Here is a 23,060-nt window from a genome sequence, read left to right as displayed (position 1 = left end):
GAAACATCCTCGGCATAATTATCCGGACTACCCCAAGCCAGCCGAGGCATTTTCCCACCCACCCAAAGCGTCTCATTCCGGGTCTGATCAACATGGACGCGCCAAACGCCAAAGCTTGGACCAGGACTGACAGCCATTTCAATCAATGCTTCTTAAATGGCGTTTTGGCATTTGTCAATGTCTCGACTCCAATAAACAGTGGAGGCTCACTAATACCCGCCGGGCGCTGACTCAATAACTGCTTCTTAGTGAAAGGCATTTTGTGACCCAAATTAAAGGCCAGTGCATTATAAGCAGGCTCCAACACTGCAGAAGTTAGCGGGCTAGTTCAGATTCTCAATGATGGTATAGACACTAACTTGGATTCATAGTGTCGGAAATAGTGCCATTGCACAGCCACTTAGGAACAGGCTTTTGTTTCGAATCCAATGCGGTATGTAACTCGAGGGCCGCCTTAACACGCGCACCAACGTCCGTGGATTTCCACACGTCCATACCTTGGATACGTAGTGTCTCGGCGATGTGAGAGATTGATGAGATGCCAAAGCTGGTGTGGGCTAAATCTCGGCAGGTCTCCTGCGTGATGCCACTAACTGGGAAGGTTTTTTGATTCTGCCAGTATTTGACAATCTCCGCGGTAGTATTGATCCGACCACGGCCTTGCACCGGATACTCCCCATCAGAGGTCAGGTAGATGTACGCGGGAACCCGGCTGGAGAATAACCCCAAGGACTTTTCGTATAGAGCTGCATCTTCAAGGAAGACGGCAGCCCCTATGCAAGCCTCAATCATCACTACGAGCATCAGCAGATCCGCCAGTGACAGTAATACTGAAGAAGTGAACCCACCTAGTTCCCAGTTTCCATTCTTCTGCGGGGCGCCATCCTCGATGAGGGGGATGTAGGCGTGTCGTAGCATGTCAGAGAACCTCTTGACACTCTTCTTGGACCAGTGTTTATAGCTCGAGCGCATGATTTCACCTGCGCGAACCCAATTAGCGGCAGACCAGGCCGCTTGCAGTAGTGCGTTGCTGTTGTTATGACCTTGAATCGTGCTAGACCAGGCATCCATATCATAGACGGATTTCTGAGCATAGTGCTTTTCCTTCGTAATCCACCATGCCAATGCGTTCATGTATGCCGCCATGGAATCCTCGCGTTCCGGATAACACCCAATGTTGGGCGTCGATGTCGGTCCGCACTCGACCGTCTCATATGGCTCGGCCGTTCGTGTGGGCGAGATGTACGACATGTTAAGCATGGAATCCAATGCCTCTGTCCAAGGATTCTCCCTAGCCTTGATCCTCTTGGCAATGTAGTCGAGCTGCGGCCCTGAAACGAAAACTCCTGGATGAACCCATGTCTTGGGCGCGTTGGTTGGAATGGGACGATCGGGAGACGCGTTGCTATCACTTGCCGCATGCACAGGTTTCAGGGCAAAGGAAGCCTCTAAACCAAGGATCAGGAATTGAAGCCTCATTTTGTCGGTGAAAGTAAAAATAATTTACTTTGCTAGATTGGTGGATGGTAGCTGTTTTACCCCGCATTAGAGTTAGATTTTATTTTTAGAATAACGGTTTCCACCAATAATGTTTTTTTTTTCAAGACTTTCCACCAATTAGCCAGCACCCTTTGTTCTTCTCAATCACTCCTCAGTTCTGGCACTTCAATATATTATTTATCGAAATCCTATTCACAGCAAAACAACTAGCTACCTACGGTTTCCGTAAAGCGCCATAAACTAAATCTTGTAACGCTAATCATATAGTAGAAGTTATATATTAATAGTAGAAATTGAATTAAATAGAGTAAAACCCCTTCTTGTTCCAGAATGCAATATACCGCTTGATTATATCCGGGCTCAGCGTAGTATAATGAATCCCGCTACCCGCAAGAGCATTGATAGCATTCCTCGAGTCATAGACCGGAGAGTGCTGGCTAACCTCAAGTCTTGTAAAATTGCCCAAGACCTTTTCTTCCAGCAGTGGCATGACAGGTGCAAGAGGATCATCAGGAAGTATCTTTTCAGATAATTGTGCAATCCAGTCAGGATAGTTCGTGAGTTCCACTTTGTAGCCTGCTTGACAGATCAAAGAGCAAGTCTTGTTCACAGACACTGACTCTTCAATCTGTGGGGCAACAAGGCAATATGACTTGCCGATGTTCTTTGTTGAGCGTGAGATGTGTAACATAGCCTTAACAACATAGTCAACTGTAACATACGCCGGGTCAAGATCGATCTTGAGCCACGCACCAAGTTTGATGCAGCTGGAAATGAGCCGTGAAACAAGGTCGTTGGGATTACTCGCTCCCGTGACAGAATGACCAATGATGAAGCCGGGCCGATAGATAATGATTGGAAAACCACGATCTCTCATGCGTCGAACCATTCCCTCAGCCGTCCACTGGCTCTGAGAGTAGCCCACATCATACCTCACACCCTGAATATGGGGACCGAGAGGTTCGTCTTCCAGGACCCTCTTGGTCCCTAGGAAATACCCCGTCTGGCCCCATGTATCGATGCTAGACACGTAGTGAAATGTCTTGCGTCGCCCTCGAGCAGCAAGACGGAGCATGTTCCGAGTTCCGAGGATGTTGGTATCGTAGTGCTCATGATATGAGTCGCAAAAATTGATCTTGGCAGCGAGGTGAAATATGGCGCTGGACCAATTGGCAAGCCAGTCAAACTTGGCCGATCCCAGACCGAAATCTCGACAAGTGATATCCCCTGGCAATACCATGATCTTGGTTGTGAAAGCAAAGTCATCAGGCCACAGATCGTATTTTCGCATGTTGACTTGCAGGCGATGAGCAGCTTCGACCTCTGTTTTGCCACGAACCAGGCAAGTGACTTGCTTAATATTTGGCTGACGCAGAAGCTGGTCGAGTAGAAAAGCACCAACGAAACCAGTCGCACCAGTCAAGAAGATTTTACCTTCATCTGGGTCTTCCCAGTTTGGGGTCTCTTCTATATCATCCACCACGTCGACGTCCTTGATCCACTTATCCGCATCATTAGGTGCAGTGATGGACTCTGCGTCACTCTCAAGAAACTGAAGCAAGCTCGCAAAGCGCGAGTGGCAGTACAGATCATACATGGAAATGAGGCGCCCCAAATGCTTCTTGATGCGAGCGATAAGGGCAGCGTTTTGGAGCGAGGTGGCGCCAAGGGCCATGAAGTCGTCATCATCATTGACAGGCGAAACGCCCAGTATGTGCTCCCACACAGCCTTCAGTGTAGCCTTTGTTGATGAAACGGAATCATTCCCATTTGTGAGGATCGAACTGGAGATGTGTGGTCCCGCTTCAGGGAGGCTCTCCGAAAAGGCAAGACGATCAATCTTGCCTCTTGAGTTCACAGCGAGATGTTCAACGAGTTCAAATCTATCAGGGACCATGTAATGTGGGAGCGTGCTCCGGGCAAACAATACCAGGTCTTGTAATTTCGTAGTGGCTTTGTCATATGGCACGACAAACGCGACTAGAACCGCAACACCAGCCGAATCTGGGGTTGGCCGATTCACGACAATGACGGATTGAACAAGTTCGCTTTCGAGGAGATTTCTTTCAATCTCTTCAAGTTCTACTCGAAAGCTTCCGTGCTTCAATTGGTTGTCTCTGCGACCAATGAAATCTAGGCCGCCGCCGTCATCTCTCCATTCGGCCACGTCGCCAGTTCGGTAATACCGACTGCGAGGATCGCCGCAGCCATTCTGCGTGTTCCCGATGGCCCCATGGAGTACCGGGGTGTTGAGATCGATGAAAATTGACTCGTCATGAGGTTGCTGATTTAGATAGCCTTGTGTTTGTTGAGGCCCAGCGATGCAGATCTCGCCTCGCTGCTTGGTATCGTAAATAACCTGCTGAGATTGATCCATGAGGATAATCTTCATATGGCCGACAGCACGCCCAATACCAATTCGGTCAAGTGATGTCTCTTTCAAATCGACCTCTTGCATGGTCACAAGGGTTGTGCACTCAGTCGGGCCATATGTGTTCCAAAGATGCTGTGGGGGGTTGTGCTCAAGAACAGCGCGCATGGCTGTCTTATTGGCAACATCACCTGCAGTGAGCAGATGTCGAAGAGAGTGAAAAGACTCAGGCGATGACTTGGCAATGATATGGAAAAGAGCAGCAGGCATAATCATGATGGAAATCTTTTGACGTTCGAGATAGCTCTTTAGCGTAGTAGAATCGACTACTATCACCTTTGGGATAATGACGATAGTGGCACCACTGAGAAGAGTGACCCATACTTCGAAGAGACTCAGGTCAAAGCCAGGGTCGTTGAAAGCAGCCACCCGATCATCGGGGTTTAGTGGTGTCACTGGGGTACTGGTTGCCAGATGCATTATGGCAGAGCTGCTGATCTGCACACCCTTGGGCTTGCCAGTTGAGCCAGAGGTATACAGTATGTGCGTGCGACGTGATCCACTGCATGAGGAACCAGTGTCCGTTGCATCAGTGGATGCTTCCGACGCTGGTGCATCACTGAGATGGAGAAGAGTGATACCTTCTGCAGAGAACGTTGAACTTTTGTCACAAATGACGTACTGAGCATTGGCATCATTCAGCATGCTTGCAATGCGATGGAATGGTGCAGTGGGCGAAATCGGAACACAGGTTCCACCGGTAAAGAGAATGGCTAACTGCGCGATAACTTGACGATGATCAACATCGAACAAGATCCCCACAGCTTCTCCATGTCTGACGCCTCGTTCCTGTAGGAAGCGTGCAATCGTTTTGGCGGATTTGACGAGTTCGCCGTAAGAGATAGAACGAGGTCCCTCAGTAACAGCGATGGCTTCTGGAGACGTGTTGCTCCAGGAAATGATCTTGTTCTCCATTCCTATGGTTTGGACGAATGGCAACTGAATATTGAAAGATGCAAAAGTGATTCTAGGTCGATCTGTGTTCTTGTTCAACCATCTCTTAATGCTGCATCTCAAACATTTTATTCTTTGCTGCCAGACATAAGAGAGACTGTCACAGAGCCATAGTGTTGTATTGCAGGCGGGGTTAGAGCTTCTTGCTCTGATTGTTGGTCGTTGGTCATAGACAAACACAAAGCTGCACGATAAGGAACTAATGCAACGCTAAAGCGGTTTGGCAACCTCCAGACCCATTGGATAGTCGGTGATGAATTGTTGTCAACTATAGATGGACACAAACCTGCATTAGAAGCAGTCCATGTTACCCCAAAAAGTGAATTGGCGAACTCTAGATGCTCACGAGCGGGCGGCAACGACAGTGGTTTGACGGCTTACCCAATAGTGAGACCATGTGACCCAGGCTAGTCATGTATTAAGAGAAAAAGTGATTCGCCATATGTGATAGCTCGAAACAAACATCACGCACAGGCCGACCGAGCCAATGGTGCCATGGGGTATCCTGCCAGAGATCTCTGTGTTCCCACACAGCATTACAAAACGCTCTCACCTATGATCTTCATGGTGTGACGAGTTCCTCGAGGGATGTTGGTGTAACCCTTACACAAGACCCAGACCGCCGGACTTTGCAGCTTTCTGGAGATTCTCGCAGGAGCGTCTATTGTTCTCGAACAGCGCCACTTGCAATGGGCTATGTGCTGTCAATATTATGGTACGATGTTGGCAGAAAAATGCCTTCGTTTACCTCTAGTCGACTTAGCAAGCATTGTGTTTGCCATCTTTTGACCGTGAGGAATCAAACAGGTTACCTATCGGCACCTCACCGCTTGATGCAACAGCAAAGTCTTTTATGTTCGGAAGGAGGTAAGCCATCGAGGTATGCCTCGAAAGACCAACATTAGTTTTTGTCACTCTCTAGCTGCTTTAACATCTATTGATCCGCCCAAACCACCTTGTTTCGCTACATTACATTGAACAAGTTATCCTTGATTTATATCCTTGCTTCTTTTCTGAAACTGTTAGAAGCGAATACATCATGTCGAAGCCAGATGCACTTCAACGTAACTTGCAACTAATCCTCGGGGATAGGCAGAGAATAGGCTGGCAGCTTGAGCCACCTGCCCCGGGCACGCTAACCGGCATGGTTGACTTTGGCTCAAATGACACCTTGTCCTTATCCTCGTCTGGCCTTTTGGGGAAGGAATTTCTCAAGGAGCTTGCAAAGTATCCCAATTTTATCCTTGGTGGAAGAGCGTCCCGTTGGGGTGAAGGGTCAACCGATTACCTTTTGCAACTGGAAGAGTACATTGCCAAGTTCCATAAGGCAGAAAGTGCCCTGTTCTTCCAAACTGGCTATGGAGCAAATGTTGCTGTCTTTTCAACACTCACCCAGCCGCATGATGTGGTTCTGTATGATAGCCTCGTCCATGCAAGTATCCGGGAAGGATTGTATCGCAGCCATGCAACTACTCTTCCTTTTAGCCACAACGATCTAGCAAGTCTACGCCAGCGTTTGCTGGACACCAAGAATCAGCATGAAGGAGTTAGATCAGGCCTCTCTCTTGTTTTTATTGCACTTGAGTCTTTCTATAGTATGGACGGCGATGTGGCGCCTCTCAAGGCAATCGTCAGGGAAGTGAAGGAACAGCTTCCCCACGGAAATGCTGTATTTTTGATCGACGAGGCACATTCGACGGGACTGGTTGGCCCCCAGGGGTCCGGCCTGGTGTCTCATTTGGGTCTGGAGAAAGAGTTCTCTATTCGGGTTCATACCTTTGGCAAAGCACATGGGGCTTCTGGTGGTAAGTTCCAAGCCGACCTGTGGCTATGATTGGATATCAAATTCTGACTCAAAGTCATAGCAGTTGTTTTGTCAAGCAGAGAGTGCAAACAAGTCCTGCTTAGTTGCGTCCGTGGACTCATTTTCTCCACTGCACCAACCTTCACGACCTTGGCGGCAGTCAAGGCTGGGTATAGCATTTTAGCGAGTGCCGAAGGCGAAAAGGTATGTTGCAGGATCCTCAACGTCACCTATATCCGCTAATATGGACACCTTAGAGGCGAGACCTCGTACAGTCCAACATAAATCTGTTCTATGATTCCATCAACAAACATGCATCATGGCCAGGCTGCCAGCACCTCGGTATCATCACTATCCCAATGAAGCCTACAACTGATACTACCATGTCTCCCATTATCCCCATCATCGCTCACCACGGCGGAGCAGCAGCTCTGGGACAGTCTTTGAGCCAAAAAAGGTTTCGCGTTCTCGTTGTTCATTTTCCCGTTGTGCCCAAGGACCAGGAGCGAGTTAGGATCAATTTGCACGCTGATCATACAGCCGACCAGATTCTTTCACTTGTCGACCTGATCATTGAGTGGACTCAGACGCGCCGGAGAGTTGGAATGTCTGAATCTCATCTCTAAGTAATTACATTCCATAGTACATTAGAACAAATTAAATGCATCCAGCATGTCTGGTTCAGCCTTTGAAACAAGTCAAATGCCCTGACCCTGTTAGTACCGGTGACTGTAGTGGCTATGCAAGCCTGGCTCACCTGCTCACATCTCCAAATGCCTCTGGCTGGGGAATACTAAGAGCTATGCAAAGGCCGGTCACGTGGCCGGAAGCGGTTCAATCTCCCCGCCGCCAACTCAATTGAACTGTGTCGGGGACAATGCGATCATCATGTGCTCAGCACCGGCAAATCCTACCGAGATAAGTAGTATGGATTGATAAATGACTAATCAAACTGTTGATGCTGAGAAGCTCGGTCAATATGAAGCAGTCATGCCTTCGTGCAACAGAACCTCAGAGCATTGGCTTCTAAATTTCGATGACTTGTCTTGACAGATAGAAGAAATGGATTCAATAGAGCAACGTTTCAGAAATAACTTAGCAAAGGCTCTACCGAACCTATCAACTGCAACTCAAGCCGTACACGCGGATGATGTGCTGAACGACGTCGACGACGTGGCACCGCCAATTCACGTTGCAGCTACCTTCCGCTACCCACGAGATCCAGACCGCATGAGAGAACACCACGAGAGACCTTCGTATCCGGTTCTAGATGTTGGGGAGCACTGCTACTCGAGACAATCCACGCCAGGATTATCGCGCCTGGAAACCGTCTTGTCCTCTATTCTAGGTCAGCCCTGCATTGCCTACTCTTCTGGTCTTGCCGCATTTCATGCTTTACTCATCATGATGAGACCCAAGAGAGTCTCCATCGGTGCGGGGTATCACGGATGCCATGGAACTCTGGAGCTATATGCCCGTTCGTCTGGGACGGAGATACTTTCGCTCGACTGTACCGTGGACCAATTAGGTCCAGGCGACTTGATACATCTCGAGACGCCTGTCAATCCAACAGGAAAGGCCTTTGACATTCAGTATTACGCAGATCGTGCACATTCTAGAGGTGCCTATCTCAGTGTAGACTCGACGTTTGCGCCTCCTCCACTGCAAGATGCGTTCAGTCAGGGTGCAGATGTTGTCATGCACTCTGGCACAAAATACATCGGTGGCCATTCCGATTTCCTATGTGGTATCCTGGCGGTCAAGAGTGATAACCCCAGCAATGAATGGCTGCAGCAACTCCATCGGGATCGATTATACCTTGGGTCTGTCATGGCAGGTTTTGACAGCTGGCTTGCAACTAGGAGCATCCGGACTCTCGAGATGAGAGTCCTCAAGCAAAGCCAGTCGGCAGCGGCCATCGTTGGTGCATTGAGACTTGGATTGACAGGATCCTGTCGGCAACAATCCTTGATAAGTCTCAGCGATAAAGAGGTTCAGACCGTTCAGAAAGTGGTCAAAGAGATCCATCACGCCAGTCTACAAGACGAAGCTAATATTGAAGGGAGTTGGCTCCAAAAGCAAATGCCCCGAGGATACGGACCTGTATTTTCTCTAACGCTCCACAAGGTGGAATATGCCCGCAATCTTCCGTCCAAGTTGATGCTTTTCCATCATGCAACCAGCCTCGGCGGTGTAGAAAGCTTGATTGAGTGGAGGACAATGACGGACTCGACGGTGACAAAAGACTTCTTGAGAATCAGCATTGGTGTCGAGGATCCAGCAGACCTTTTGGGGGATCTACTTCGAGGCATGGAAGCTGTTATGGCCGAGACAAGTTGAGAGTTGTGTAGTAGTAACGGAATCAAGACCGGAGGTCTAAGATTCTGTCCCCTGTTCACATAAAAAGACCTGACAGTGCCTTTGGTCCTGCAATTGTTCTATAAATACTTCGTAGTACTTAATACCAAGTCCTGCTACTCCAGAGAATCCATAAGCTTTCTATCCTCCTCTCTCGGCGAACCCTGGAGAGCCTACTCCTCGGGTCCTTAAGTATTTCATGCTTTGCTGCACCCTTCCCCGCCCATAGGTCAGCTCTAGTGTTGTTGTTGTAATGTCGTTGATTTGTTCACACTCTGCCGAGTATATAAGCTCGTGGGCCTTAGCAACTTGCATAAACCCTACTGGTTGGGAGGAACAAATCTCCAGCCATTCGGTAGCACTTGTAGCTTCCCAAAATCCAATACGAGTGGTGAACATCATGCCGCCTGGACATGGGACCTCCCTTCCACGGTTGACAAAGCCGAACATCCCGAGCATTGTAGACATGACATTCCAAGTTCGGCGAACAGTCTCGGAAACTATCTAAGAGTGCCAGAGTAATTGAATCAAGTCTTTGCCATAATGCTTCCCAGGTTCTGAGGATGTAAGGATGTCTCGCACTCCGGATGGAACTCTGGTTGCCGCTGCTGAAACCATCTCTTTAGCCCATGCCAGTAGCACGTCATTCCGGCTTTGAGCAACTGGACATAAGCTGACTTTATCTTCAAATAAGCCTATGAACTGGTAGATCAACAGAGCTTGAACCCGCGCGATATGGTCCATCAAGTCAAGGCTGTTGCCCTGAGCTCGGTCAAAGGCATGCTCATTTAGCAATACCTGAGAGTGCTCCTCTATTAAACGCATAACCAGCTGCTCGTTGTCCGCAGTCTTGTTCAGAAAGCATGAAATGCACATATACGCATCTTGGATGCTTCTCGGGAACCTCAAGCTGTACAGCTGACGATGGATGAAGGGATTGCTTCCCATCTGCACCCACTCAGCCAGCCAGCAACGGACCTTCCTAACATAACCGTCCAAGTGAAAGGAGGAGTAGGCATCCATCACGAGTCTATCCGAGTAGACGATGTCCCAAGTACGAATGGATGTGAACCAGCTTGAGAGCTGCGCATAAGTCGTTTCTTCATCCAGCAAAAGCAGTGGATCCAAGCCGCGCAGAGCCGTTTGTGCATCGATTCTGGAGGCGTATGATCCTCTGGTGAGGTTTCTAGGGGTCTATCGGGTACAAGGACCCAGTGACTGTACCTTTTCGTCGGGTACTGACAGTCCAAACCTCGGGAACGACAACGAAGACAGGCGGGGCTCTTGCTAGTAATACGAATCACAATGTTCAAACGAGATGAAATGCACTTGTCCACTGCCCAGGGGCGTTCCGTATGAGGCCTTTTGTAATCAGCTTATGACCTAAGCGCTTAGGGAAGACCCGGGTGATGTCAATAAATAGTCTTATCTGTCCCTCCAACAGATGTTAATCTGATCAACACCACCACCACTATTCTCCTCATTGACTTGAATCATAAAAGCTCGCATAGAACGCTCGACGTGCTCTTTTGAACGTCATGGATATCATCGAAATTTCAAGAGCAACTCATGTCACCAAAACAGTGCACAGCGAGCCATATGATGCTATCTCCACTGACAACCCCAAGCTCAGCCAGGCTGGCAAGACCATCTTGATCACCGGGGGCGGGACGACAATCGGCAATGAAATTGGGCGCTCTTTCGTACATGCCGCTGCTGATACAGTCATTATCCTGGGGCGGCGTCTCGAGGTCCTCCAAGAGGGCGCTAGTCGCCTTGAGCAAGAGGCAAAAGCCGCTGGAACGCACACAAAGATCATCCACCGCCAGCTTGACATCACCGACTTCTCCGCCGTCGATGCATTCTGGGAGCAGCTAACCTCCGAAGGGACTTCCGTTGATGTGTTCGTGTCAAATGCCGCCGCTTTTCCCCAGCTGAAGCCTTTATTAGAGTCAGGTGCAAAGAATATGTGGTCGCATCTTAATGCCAACGTCCATGCGCCCATGTATCTGCTGGAGAAGTTCCATGCACAGAATACTGAAAAGCAGAGAGCAATACAACCCATTTCATGATCCAAAGTGCCCGCAACAGCGCTAATATTCCGCTCTAGTTTGTCGTCAACGTCTCCAGTGGCGTGACACACAGTTATATGCACGACGTCACCACGCAGCTTGCCGCATACGCATTCAGCAAATCATGTGGCACTATGCTCTTCTAGATGGTTGCTAAGGATACACTCGTTGAGGAGATGCAGATCACTCCAATGCACCCTGGCCTTATCTGGTCGCTGGAGTGGGTGAAGCTGGTCTTCAAAGATGATGTTGGATTTGATGACAGTCAGTATGCTCAAGTAATATGTTCAACACCCGGTAAAGCTGACAATTATTGGTTAAACAGTCGCTCTTCAGGGTAATTTCGCAGTTTGGCTCGCAACCCCGAACGCGGCATTCCTTCATGTAAGTCTCTACTACACATTTATTCTCTTGCTATGAAGGCTTTTGGCTCACCAAGACTAATAGGGCCGGTTTGCTTGGGCATCTTGGGATGTTAATGAGCAGTCTGAGGGACCAATTCGCAACAGCATTAAGGGAGGCCCTTACTATCTCAAGATGACCATACGTGGTGCCAACCCATGATGCCAAGATATGGACTGTTTATTATGCTAGAACTCACGATAGGGCTCACGTCTAGGTATAGACTTCTTTATCAGTTATTTTCTATATATATGCCAGGTTGTATTTCCCTGTATACGTATGCCACTGGATGAGGCTATGTGAGACGTGCGTAGTAGTGGTGGGATAAGTGCTGGTTGACTCCAATCATGTCTTCTGTTCAAGGAAATCAGAGCTGATAATCCCCGGGACCCGGCCCATTTTTTACAGCCACTACAGCCTACTGAGACTAGAGGTTTCCTACTTCCCATGTTCCGAAAAAGGGGCCCCCAGAATCTTGAAATTGAAAGAAAGGATCATACGCCATATCCAAAGACATAGGCCAAGAAGCTAGTGGCGCATGTTCCGTGGAACCTCCAACAGGCTCTGGCATAGAAGAAGACTGAGTTAGAAGATTTGATTGGGACTCCTGAGTTCCCTGACCAGATCTCGTTCTTCGCCGTCCCGGCTGCGGCGGTAGTGCCTGGCCGTTCCCCAGACTCACTTCAACAGTTGGGCTGTGGAAATTATCTATCTCAACGATGTCCTCCCCGTCACTCGCGTTGTCCTCTGGGAACAGCGAGCTGCCATCAAAAAGACTTCGCGTCTGGGGAGAACTCGCCGTACCCCTGTAAGCGCCAGAGTTGTAAAGGAGTATATCCCACATTAAACGCGTGTTGATCGAGATGGTCCTCGGTGGTGGGATGTCTTGGTCCTTTTCTTGTTCAGGATCTATTTCGAAAGCTGCCCGTATCAGGGACTGGAGTCTTTCGTGCTACTAAACATTAGCGTTCCAGTAAAATACTACTGTATCACGGTCCTACTTACCAACCATCTACATGAAGGCCAGAGCAGAGCCAGTTCAGCTAGGAATGCGACACATTTCGCCAGTCTATCAAGAGCGGCCTCTCTGGTAGTCTTGTCAGCCGCCCGACAAAAGTAAATATGAATGGTGGCCGCTATCGCCGCACAATGACCAATAAATGGGTCAGAGACGCGATATTCTTTATGCACCACCATCTCGATGAGGCGTGCAACCCATGTGCTGTGGATGAAAGCAAGCTCAGAAGACGTTTTCCAGAATGTGTTGGGAACTCCGAGTTGAGCCGACTGTTGGGGCCTAGATGAATACAGAAACGGGTGATTGAGCATATTGTGTATAGTGTGATATGCGAATTGCTGATATACCCACGGACTCCAATATCCTCGATTGCTCTGGAGGTGTCGGCTTTCCTGGTCAGTAAATCGCGCGCTATCAAATCGGTGACGGTCTGGGAATTTCGTCTCCGAGTCCATGAGATAAGCGTTGATGACTGCGTATCCAGATTCGATGGACCAAGGAGGCGGGGCGTTGTTGGTCTGCTGAGCCCATTGTTTTACATATGTGCGAACCTCTCCCCACAGTGTAGACGTCTGGATCATGTAGGCCCACGTACCGCTCTTCTTATCAGCACTCGTGGTTTCGTCTTGACCTGAAATGTCCTCATGTGGAATGGCTGGTGGCATTTCGTTGACACTCTTACGCGGGTCTGTATACGTCGCGATATATTGCGGTCTGGTAATGTCTTGTAAGATGTCAGTAGTGAAGGCCTGATGTCCATACATCTGCTGCAGCAAATGCAGGCTCCAAAACACTCTTCTTCGAGCTTCTGCACGCGAACCAAAGTCGTTAAGGGCGCAAGTCTCAACGTCGAGATTGGCACATTTTGTAAGAGTAATGGCCATGCCTACGTGCAGATATGCAAGAGTCGTTTTGTTGGCTGTACAGCTTGTTCAGCCCATACAAGATCAGTCAGCATAAGCAGAGAACTCACCTTGTATGTTGGCCAGTGTCAACATGCAGAGGTTCTGGATTGTGGTTATCGAGACCTTGCCCTCGCCTACCTGCTGCATAATCCCCTCTCTTGCAGCTTGTGCATAACTTTGAGTCAGCTCGTGCAAGCGGTCATGAAAGAAAGGATGTTTCGAATGACACGAAGCAAGGGCCAGCAGAGTCAACAGTGTCTCCTCGCTACAACCCTGAACCGAGGAAAAGTCTTCTCGGTTGAATAGCCATAAAGGCTGCTTGTGACAATACTGGAAGTACGCATCGATAACATCTTCCAGAACATCACTCGGCGGCAATGTGCTGTCTCAGCCACTCAGTCAACAAACTAACTCAGCGGGCAAATATCGGCCAACGCACCTGGTCGTTGTGGAGTTATCTATCTCGATGCTTGGTGATAGTGGTAACTGCCAGTCTTGCGGCTGGTCTGAGCTTGCAGATACCCTTGTGGCAAAAGATTCCATGTCACTATTGAGCCTATTGAATTGTTGATTTGCATCATCAGCCACACAAACCCACGCAGCAAAAAGGGGGATTGTTGATCATACTCTTGCCTTTCCATCATACGAATCTTTGCTTCAAGCTGGGCCAGCCGTCTCTCCTACACAGCACCCCACGTGAGTAACATCGCTTCATCATGCTTGGGTGCATCCAGCAAGCATACTGTGTCTGTTGTATTGCTCCCATTGTGAGAACCCGAGGCCAGAGTGTTTCCTCGAATCTCTGGGTATGTGCATGTTTTTGACAGGCGAGTGCAGCTCGAACAAGCTGGCCTTTCGCCCGGACACCGAGTCTTCTTCCTCCTGCCCATGCTGGATCAGTATTGCATCGCCTGCTCGTGCCAGAGCATCGAGACAAATGCAGCAGCAGACAGCAGAAGGACTCACCGACAATTCTCGCACGCCTGGTGCAGACGCTTATGCGATCGACCGCCGAACATGACGCACGTGTATTTGCTCAATTTATGAGAGGGAAGATAGGGAGAAAAGAGGGGTGTTGACTCGGTATGAGTAGGGGGCGATTATTTCAACATACGGTCTTATCAAATGCGGGGACAAGCATTGGAGTTTAGATCTAACTGTATTGAGTGCGGGGCCGACGGTGGTGATACGCCGTTAGCGTGACTAGTCCAGGGTATTTTATTAACTTGGACTACTTGGCCGCACGGCAGCAATAATGGCCTGGAAATCAATTCAGCTGATTTTCCTAATGGCTTTTTATAACACAGTCCCTAGTTGGTTATGCAACACACAATAAAACATATCCTTCCTCCAACTGATCGTCATCTGAGTGACTCTGATCGCTTTGATCGACTGATCCCGAAATGAGCCTACCAGTACAAGAAGAGCAAGCCCCTGCCCGGCAAGAATATGGCAAGTCGAGGCCGTTTTCCTCGGCTGCATCTAGAATATATATAATATCATCGCAGCTCAGGGTGTAGTCTTGACTGTCAGGATCCTTGATGGTGATTGGGTATGTTGGCATATTGAGGTACTGATGGAATATCTGAACTGAATCAAGATAGGCAAGTTGTGTCTGAGGATTGAGAAGAATGAGAAGTTGTAAGACTTTTTTCTTATATGTTATTGTAAGGTTAAAAGACGAGACGACTTGAAATATCAAAACTTCTTATTAGAAAACAGAGCTCATACCTGTATTGGTTAGAAGCCATGTTATCAATCGGCAATGAGCTGATCTCGGAACCCGAATCTTGAAGCCTGTTCAAGTAGGATAAACGCTCGTACCCCAAAAATATCTGACGAAACACGCTTAGGCTACACTTCCCACAGATGTCCGGGACATGGGAAAGATTTTCGCCCTAGTCAGATCATCCGTCAATATAAGAGATTCTACTTTATGGTGACACTAATTGCGTCAGATACATCTTGCTCCCGATCAACAATGGTGGGATCAATGAGGTCGACGATATATGCTGCTGACCCGGGAAGGCAACACGCGCAAGAATGAGATGGGTATGACAGCATGTCTTGGCGGTAATGAAAGCACGAAAAAAGGAGCCAACCAGAGCCAGACCATTATTAAAAACAATAACCTGCTGATGGAAGCCTGAAAAATAATGAGGTACATGATGTCTGTCAAATATTCGTTAGTGTTGAGCTATATGCTAGCCCTGATCGTGTTGGCTCTTTCTGCCTGGGTCCGTCTCATATAAGAATACCGGACTCAAATACATCCGACTATGCCGACAACTACTGAGAGAGCCACCATCCAGATTGCACAGGCCGGTCCGCAGACGGTAGAGACCTCTGAGCTTGTGGAGCCAAATGAAGTACTCAACTCCCGATTGAGAGACCTAGTTAATACTGCCCCAGTAATGCTCTTATGAAGGGCGTCACCAAGTGTCCACTGTATCGCTTCAGTCGGCGTATCGTTTGTATCTTGAACGAGCACGGTATCCAGTATGACTCTTTCAATGTGCTGCAGGATGAGGCTATTCGCCAGGGCAGTAAGGAATATGCCAACTGGCCGACATTTTCCCAGTTATGGGCCGATGGTGAATCGGTTGGCGGGCTTGATATTGTAAGTACTGCTCAATATACGCGACTTTATGATGTTGGCGATCAGGATGAATAGGTAAAGGAAGAGTTCGCCACCAATCCACAGTTTTTGGGTGTCTACAAAGTCCCTGAAATAGCAGACGATATTGCACAGGAGATGGTTTAGTGGATGGATTGGTGTGTGATCATCTATGCTGCATCATTCAAGGATTATTAGCAAAGCGAATGGATAAGGTCAACGGGTTAAATTAGCACAACTTCTGCTTATTACTTCTGCCCCCGTATGTCCAGTCTCTAAGTCAACAGCACTAGACCTTATCACTATCTATGCTCCAGAACCACATCTAGAAGAAAAGGCTTGCTTTATACAACGCACTATATCCAACCCAAGCCTCACCACTCCATATCGGCATTATCGGCCTTGCAAGCCAGTCCATCACAAAACTCATCATCCCCCTTCGTGACCGCAGATGTCGACACGTGGCGCCTGGCCGGCCATATCTCCTCCTTTGACGCTTGCTCCTTTCTGCGATGATCAGTCACGATCTGCCTAACAGTATTCTGAAAGAATATTGGTGCGCTCTCCAAGTCCGGATGTAGCTCTCCATTGGTGAAAACGCCCGCTTCCAAGTTCTTCTGCACTGCATCACATAAGTACTTGTCTTCCCCGAGAACTCTCTTGAAGAATTGATTGGTCCTCTCGAATTCTTCGTCGGTGGCGTCTTTATGGCGATAGACTTCATACTCCATTGAGCAAGTGCCAACTGATGTTGGTACGCATCGCATCATGTAGAAGAAGTGTGGGCTGAGCAAGGAACAAAGGATTAGTTCGGTGTCTGTACCAATAGTATGAAGGATCAGGACTTACGAAACAGTCATGCAGGAGTTGGGAAAGTAATATGTGCTACTGATCTTGATATCATCTTGCTCAGTTCCCTTCTTGGGTCGCGAGAAGTGCTGAATGTAGCCGGGCTTCGAGACGGTGTAGTAAAAGGTCAAGTCTGTTATAGCCTTGACATCTGGGTGCGCAACCTGGCAATGATAACATTCGTTGTAGTTATCAGCAAGCGTTTTCCAGTTGTAATTGCCCTCCATGCCCCAGACGTGATCAAAGTGATATTCAGAAAAGTCAAAGTATTTGAACCGTTCCTGCGAATCAACACCCTCGAAGTCGTCGGACCATTTCACTTCTGGTTCCGGGGACGCATCCAGGTTGACCCAGACGAATCCAATGGCATCGATATGCACATGAACTGGAAAGAGGCTATGGTTCTCCTTGTTGAATGTTGGAACAGTGTCGAAGCGTGGTGCTTTGGCAAGTTTTCCGTTTATCCCGTATGACCAGCCGTGATATTTGCAAGAAAAGATCTTGGCGTTTCCCTCCCCTTCTGTGACGATTGGAAAGGCTCTGTGCCTGCAGATGTTGTGAAAGCCATTGATGGTCTCTCCATCCTTGTCCAAACACAGCACGAATGGGTAGCCAGCCTCTTCGAAGCGGAGAAAGTCTCCGGGCTTGGTGAAACGCAATTTGTGCGTGGCAAGAAGCCATCGCTTAGAGAAAATGGCGCGGCGTTCGAGTTGATACATTTCATCCTGCCGATACCATGATGCGGGGAGGGCCCGTGGTTCCTGAGCATCTGGCTTGCTGGACAGAATTGCGTCTCCATTTGGCTTGGTCATGGCCAGCACCGAACCGAGTTTCGAGAACATGGCAATGATGAGGAATTTAGAACTTGGAAAAGCTTAAGAGTGGAAACTGGTCAATTTTGCTATAAGCAAAACAATGAATTAGGTGTAGCTGAAAATGAGGTAGGAAGCTCTGATCGCTCTCTTAACTTATTTGACCATCCCTCAACAATCTTCCCGCCGTCTACGTACGGGAGGCAGCACTGACGACCTCAGAGTTCAGACGGTCCGACCTCCCCGAGAGCTTCCTTACTCTTCTATCATCCTTATCCTGTACCAGTATGATCGACTGCGATAGGCCGTATCTTTGTTATGATTATACAATTGAATTGATTGGTCGGGAACTGTAAATGATAACTTCATCATGACTGTCGCATGACCATTGCCTTGTTCGGGCATCCCATATTCTCCCCGCCCCGCTAAGTGAGGCTCTCGGGGAGACCAAAGTGGTATTCCCCGACCACGTGCTGGCTGATCAGTTATCAGTACAACCCCCCTCATTCGATATTGGAATGCAGACTTAGTACAAAGTCCTGGAATCAACTCTTTGTGATTTGTTAGGCTGAACAGAACAAGGTTTACATGGGTCTTTCAATAACAATTAGTAATTAATTTGATGCATAACATTGCTCTGGCAGACGAGCTAAGCGCTTCCTGGGCACCGGGGAACTTGATTTTTGTACGCCGTGCCCCATACCATATCTGATTACCCCGCTCGACGAACTACATCTAGAGTATTAGACTGATGCCAACTGGCAGATCAACGAATCAATAGCGTGCAACTAAAAGGTATAGCTGGATATGGCATACATCTACCACTACTAGCTAGATAAGAATGACAAGGACAAAATAGGAACTAATGGACGAGCCCAAATTAATAATAAAAGACAGGTCATGCTCCACGTTCTGGTTGAGAGTTTCTACAATTTGGCCACTTCTAGACCAGAGTAGCTTTCACATTCACCAACCATTTCCTCTCCACATCTTGCGTGATCATGTCAAACAAATCTACCACGGGCGGTTTAGTTGCCGTGTCTAACCCATCAGACAAACTCTCTGACCGAGAACGCTATGCCGACCTACGTACCAGTGGCGACCGGCATGGTGAGTCTCGGAGTTTCCAGATGGAAATCGAGGACGACCAAATCTTCTCTATGCGGGAAATCGACCCAGTGCTTGATGACAAGATGCGCCTCATCAATAAGGTCGAACGAGTTCCAATCCAAATATATAATGACAATCCAAACTAATGCACCTGCTGTGTAGACCATGGATGAAATCGGCTGGACAAACATGCACCTCAAGCTGTTTTTCCTTAATGGTTTCGGCTACGCTGCTGACTCTCTCATTCTTGCCCTCCAAGCTGTGACTGCCGGCCAGGCTGCTCTTGAGTTTCGTCCCGCCTTCTCTTATGGCCTCAATGTGGCTGTCTATACCGGAATGCTGGTTGGAGTGTTATTCTGGGGACTAGGTAACCCAACATGAACCCTATCATTCTGTGATAAAAGTCTGATTTGCTGCTTAGGTGCGGATGTCATCGGCCGTCGTTATGCTTTCAACATTTCACTCTTCTTATCCTCCGTATTTGCCATTGCGGCCGGTGCGTCGCCTAACTGGATTGTCCTTGCTACTTTTGTTGGCCTAGCTGCGTAAAGAGGTTCCTCATCATTGAAGTCGCAACTTACTAACAGTGAGTAATAGATTTGGTGCTGGCGGAAATCTTGTTCTAGACACCACTGTCTTCCTCGAATTTCTCCCTGGCAACAAGCAATGGCTTGTTACGTTGATGGCCTGCTGGTGGGGCCTCGCATATGTCATTGTTGCCGCCTTTTGCTGGCCAATTTACTCGAATCCCAAGTACATTTGCGTGGATGCTGATACATGTACTAAAGGTAACAACATGGTTAGTAAATGCACTTAATATACGATAAACTTGGTTCATGTAACTGATCCGTATCGAAGGGCTGGCGATATGTCTGGTACGGCAATGGAGCTCTCGTCTTTGTATGCAGCATTTTACGAGTCACTGTGATTCGACTCAAGGAGACCCCCAAGTACCTTCTTGCGAAGGGTGACGACGCTGCTGTGGTTGCCATCTACCAAGATATTGCAAAGAAATATCAACGACCGTGCAGTCTCACTGTTGAGGCACTTGAGTCTATGGGGACCATCGACTCCACATATGGCAAGTCCAGGTACGGGGTTGGAGAGTTCTGGGCCCATATACATGGACTTTTTGTGACCAAGAAGCTCGCCATCTCAACGATTCTGATCTGGTTATCATGGCTTCTTATTGGTAACGCAACAGCCACCTTACATCACTACGATGAAACTGACGTGTGCAGGCCTGGCGTACCCACTGTTTTATGTCTTTCTCCCTGATTACCTTGCCAGTCGTGGTGCCCAAACAGGAGAGTCCGGACCGTATTATCAGTGGAGAAACTACATGCTTAGCAGTATCACGGGTATCTTTGGACCAGTGGCTGCTGGATTTATGTGCAATTCCAAGCTGCTTGGCCGCAAGTATACCATGGCCATTGGAGCTCTTATCACAATGGCCTTCTTTTTTGCTTATACTGCCGTCAAGACTCCGGCTCAGAATGTTGCCTTGAGTTGTGTCATAGCTTTCACGTTGAATATCTACTATGGAACCTGTGAGTCACTGGTGCCGAAATGGATAAGAGGAGACATACTGACATGGATGTTTCCCAGTGTATGCGTACACTCCAGAGGTTTGTCAAATTAGCACTTGGAATAGCTCTAGGTGTATCAACTGACATGACACAGGTGCTGCCATCGGCCCATCGGGCGACCGGAAACGGAATAGCTGTAGCAGGAAACCGAATCATGGGTTTGGTATCCTCGTTTGTGGCAGCTTACGGTAACACTGCGACATCAGTCCCCATCTATGTGTGCGCTGTGCTCTACATCGTCATGGTAAGCTGTACTCCTGATGATATTTCATGGAAGCGGATACTGATCATTATGTAAGGCTATTATAGCTGTCATCTTACCGTTTGAGCCTTATGGGAAGCGGTCTATGTAGAGAAAGGTGATGACATAGTTTGGATGTCTATGCTGGCTCTCGAATGTCTTTACTTCTCAGGATGGTACCTGTCTTATCAGCCGTCGGCCCAAACCCTCCTCTTCCTAGTCATTTCGATGCGTAGTCCGTTCTGAATTTATTGACCTATTTATATCTTTGCGTGTATGCATCGAGCCTCTCAGTAGCATGATTACATGTGAAGCAATCTTGTCTGCCAATTTCCTTTGTCAGTGCGAGTGAAAGGCACCAATCACGTATCAATCCGTTTTGCTCAACCTGAAGGAGACTTGAGCTATGTTTACTGGTCCCATGGTCCGAGCAGCGCACCTTGGGAGTGCCACTGAAAACAGAGTGTGATGCCAACGCGAAAAGGCAGATTCATTTTGCAATTTATTGAACAAATAAGTTATAGATGGTTGGTAGTATCATAACATCATGAATAATTCAATGATTCTCGTAATGATAATGGTGATGTTTATCTATATGCTAGATCTTACTTCGAACAACTGATTGAATCACCGGTATAACAAACTTGGACAGATCCTCAGTTGTCTTGCCATCTATAGCCAGCTCCGCCATGACGCGACCGATAACAGGTGCGAATTTGAAACCATGAGCCGCCCCCAACGCAACCAAAATGTCGGGATACTGATCTAGTGCGCTGAGTATGAATTGTCGACCCGGGGTTATCGTGTATTGGCATGTAACTGTGCGAAGGATCTCAAGTTCCTCATTTTTGGTTACAAAGTCCTTCATGAATGCGGTCAGCTCATCCAAGAGCTTCGGAGAGTGGATGTATGATCGTTCTTCGGGGCTCATGTGATTGTTTGACACGTCTCGGCCTGCCTTAATGGTAGGTTCACCGAAAGTGGGAAACCCGTAGAATGTCTTTCCATCAACCACCCGGATCCATACAGGAAAGTGCTCGGCAGTAAATAGAGATGGCTCTTTAGGCTTGAAGTACGTTACTTGCTCTTGCATGACCTCAAGTGAAATCTGTACACCGAGGGGAGCAAGCAATTTGTTTGTCCAGGCGTCTGCAGCCAGGATGACCTTGCGAGCATGGAAACCTCCCTTTTCTGTCTTGACGATGACTCCTTTGTTGTTTCGGTCATCCGCGATTGGTATGACTGCAGTTACTGGTGTATTTTCTTTGAGAATGGCTCCGCGAGCGCGAGCAACGAATTGCATTGCCGTGACCGATTTAGCCGCGTGCGCAATGCCAGTATCGGGAGTGTACACCGCATTCTCGTCATCACCAATGTCCAGCTTGGGCCATCGCTTATTGACCTCTTTGGCCCTCAGAAGCTCGTAGGGTACGTTGTTGGCATCAAGGCTCGCAGTGTAATCCGAGACCTTGAAGCCGGATTTCCAGGTGCGATCATTCGCAAGTACCACGATACCACCGGTGACAGTCAAAAGCTTCAAACCGGCGTCTTTCTCCAGTTCGGCCCAGTCATTATACGCTGCTTTGGCGAGAGAGACGTATTCTGGAGCATCGTATGCTGTGCGGACGATGCGAGACGTGTCGTGAGACGCGCCCCGGACGTGGCCAAACTCAAACTGTTCAAAACCGATGACTTTTGCTCCCTTTCGTGCCGCTTGCCAAGCTGCTGCGCTGCCAAGGGCACCGAGACCTACTACCGCGACGTCGAACTTTTCCATTGGGAGGCGTTTGTTTTTGTTTCTGGTATTATAAACTGTGTGATTGGATGTCTATCACTCTAATGGAATCACGAGAGGAAGCTGTTGATATTTCATGCCTCTGTTAGCGCGGAGAGTCCCCAATTCAAGGACGTTGATTGGAACATGAGCAGTGGGCAATTTGTCGGGTCGATAAAGCCGACTATGACCGCTGAGGGGTTCATGCAAGCGGCAGGCCGACGGTCGGGGAGCATGCTCCCCGACCGACTCCAACGGCTCCCTAGTGGTGAACAGAGCGGCGTCCTTTGCCGGTAAAATATTGCCTCAAAACAGAACAGTCTCTATCAGCACCCTTTCAATTCATCACTTCGGGCAGCAGTTTTGACTAGCCACAGTGAAGCATGTTATGAAATCTTGACGATGCTTCCTGCCTTGCCACAGGACTTTGTCAGGCGCGTAATCACAGCATGACGTGGCACATTGACGCTTGTGTCGCATAAACAGGCCACTGTAGGGACAGCCATGGAGCCCTCCCCTCGAACATGTACTAACCTTCCCTTCCTCGCAGCTGACGAAAGTACAGAGTGGTCGATTCCAGACTCCCCTCTGCGTTCCGGATTGACGATGGGCCTGCAATGCCAT

At 48.4% G+C, this 23,060-nt stretch overlaps 9 protein-coding genes across 9 annotated transcripts; 4 read left to right on the top strand and 5 right to left on the bottom strand.

Annotated features, from left to right (window-relative positions):
* Window positions 1-354: 354 nt before the first annotated feature.
* On the bottom strand, window positions 355-1,479 carry J7337_006336 (uncharacterized protein; the record flags this gene model as incomplete). Its single annotated transcript, XM_044824000.1, has 1 exon — window positions 355-1,479. One exon carries the CDS (start codon window positions 1,477-1,479, stop codon window positions 355-357), a length of 1,125 nt encoding a protein of 374 aa, XP_044682491.1.
* Window positions 1,480-1,798: 319 nt separating this feature from the next.
* J7337_006335 (putative NRPS-like protein biosynthetic cluster) lies at window positions 1,799-4,846 on the bottom strand (the record flags this gene model as incomplete). The annotated part of the gene is made up of 2 exons (XM_044823999.1): window positions 1,799-4,490; window positions 4,554-4,846. 2 exons carry the CDS (start codon window positions 4,844-4,846, stop codon window positions 1,799-1,801), a joined length of 2,985 nt encoding a protein of 994 aa, XP_044682490.1.
* A 1,078-nt stretch (window positions 4,847-5,924) lies between these two features.
* J7337_006334 (putative secondary metabolism biosynthetic enzyme) lies at window positions 5,925-7,315 on the top strand (the record flags this gene model as incomplete). Its single annotated transcript, XM_044823998.1, has 3 exons — window positions 5,925-6,690; window positions 6,754-6,893; window positions 6,947-7,315. The coding sequence occupies 3 exons, from the start codon at window positions 5,925-5,927 to the stop codon at window positions 7,313-7,315; spliced, it is 1,275 nt and encodes a 424-aa protein (XP_044682489.1).
* A 778-nt stretch (window positions 7,316-8,093) lies between these two features.
* J7337_006333 (uncharacterized protein) lies at window positions 8,094-9,029 on the top strand (the record flags this gene model as incomplete). The annotated part of the gene is made up of 1 exon (XM_044823997.1): window positions 8,094-9,029. The coding sequence occupies one exon, from the start codon at window positions 8,094-8,096 to the stop codon at window positions 9,027-9,029; it is 936 nt and encodes a 311-aa protein (XP_044682488.1).
* Window positions 9,030-10,585: 1,556 nt separating this feature from the next.
* On the top strand, window positions 10,586-11,683 carry J7337_006332 (uncharacterized protein; the record flags this gene model as incomplete). The annotated part of the gene is made up of 3 exons (XM_044823996.1): window positions 10,586-11,038; window positions 11,266-11,397; window positions 11,567-11,683. 3 exons carry the CDS (start codon window positions 10,586-10,588, stop codon window positions 11,681-11,683), a joined length of 702 nt encoding a protein of 233 aa, XP_044682487.1.
* A 1,078-nt stretch (window positions 11,684-12,761) lies between these two features.
* On the bottom strand, window positions 12,762-13,591 carry J7337_006331 (uncharacterized protein; the record flags this gene model as incomplete). Its single annotated transcript, XM_044823995.1, has 3 exons — window positions 12,762-12,818; window positions 12,887-13,425; window positions 13,513-13,591. 3 exons carry the CDS (start codon window positions 13,589-13,591, stop codon window positions 12,762-12,764), a joined length of 675 nt encoding a protein of 224 aa, XP_044682486.1.
* Window positions 13,592-16,906: 3,315 nt separating this feature from the next.
* Window positions 16,907-17,752, bottom strand: J7337_006330 (uncharacterized protein; the record flags this gene model as incomplete). The annotated part of the gene is made up of 1 exon (XM_044823994.1): window positions 16,907-17,752. The coding sequence occupies one exon, from the start codon at window positions 17,750-17,752 to the stop codon at window positions 16,907-16,909; it is 846 nt and encodes a 281-aa protein (XP_044682485.1).
* Window positions 17,753-18,723: 971 nt separating this feature from the next.
* J7337_006329 (uncharacterized protein) lies at window positions 18,724-20,774 on the top strand (the record flags this gene model as incomplete). Its single annotated transcript, XM_044823993.1, has 7 exons — window positions 18,724-18,942; window positions 18,995-19,199; window positions 19,254-19,377; window positions 19,430-19,631; window positions 19,691-19,923; window positions 20,123-20,382; window positions 20,731-20,774. The coding sequence occupies 7 exons, from the start codon at window positions 18,724-18,726 to the stop codon at window positions 20,772-20,774; spliced, it is 1,287 nt and encodes a 428-aa protein (XP_044682484.1).
* Window positions 20,775-21,260: 486 nt separating this feature from the next.
* J7337_006328 (uncharacterized protein) lies at window positions 21,261-22,439 on the bottom strand (the record flags this gene model as incomplete). Its single annotated transcript, XM_044823992.1, has 1 exon — window positions 21,261-22,439. The coding sequence occupies one exon, from the start codon at window positions 22,437-22,439 to the stop codon at window positions 21,261-21,263; it is 1,179 nt and encodes a 392-aa protein (XP_044682483.1).
* Window positions 22,440-23,060: the final 621 nt, after the last annotated feature.

The sequence above is a fragment of the Fusarium musae genome, chromosome 4 (assembly GCF_019915245.1).
Source record: "Fusarium musae strain F31 chromosome 4, whole genome shotgun sequence".
NCBI lineage: Eukaryota > Fungi > Ascomycota > Sordariomycetes > Hypocreales > Nectriaceae > Fusarium > Fusarium musae.
The sequence above is the reverse complement of the archived record's forward strand: the minus strand, read 5'-3'. Positions and strand labels throughout refer to the sequence as shown.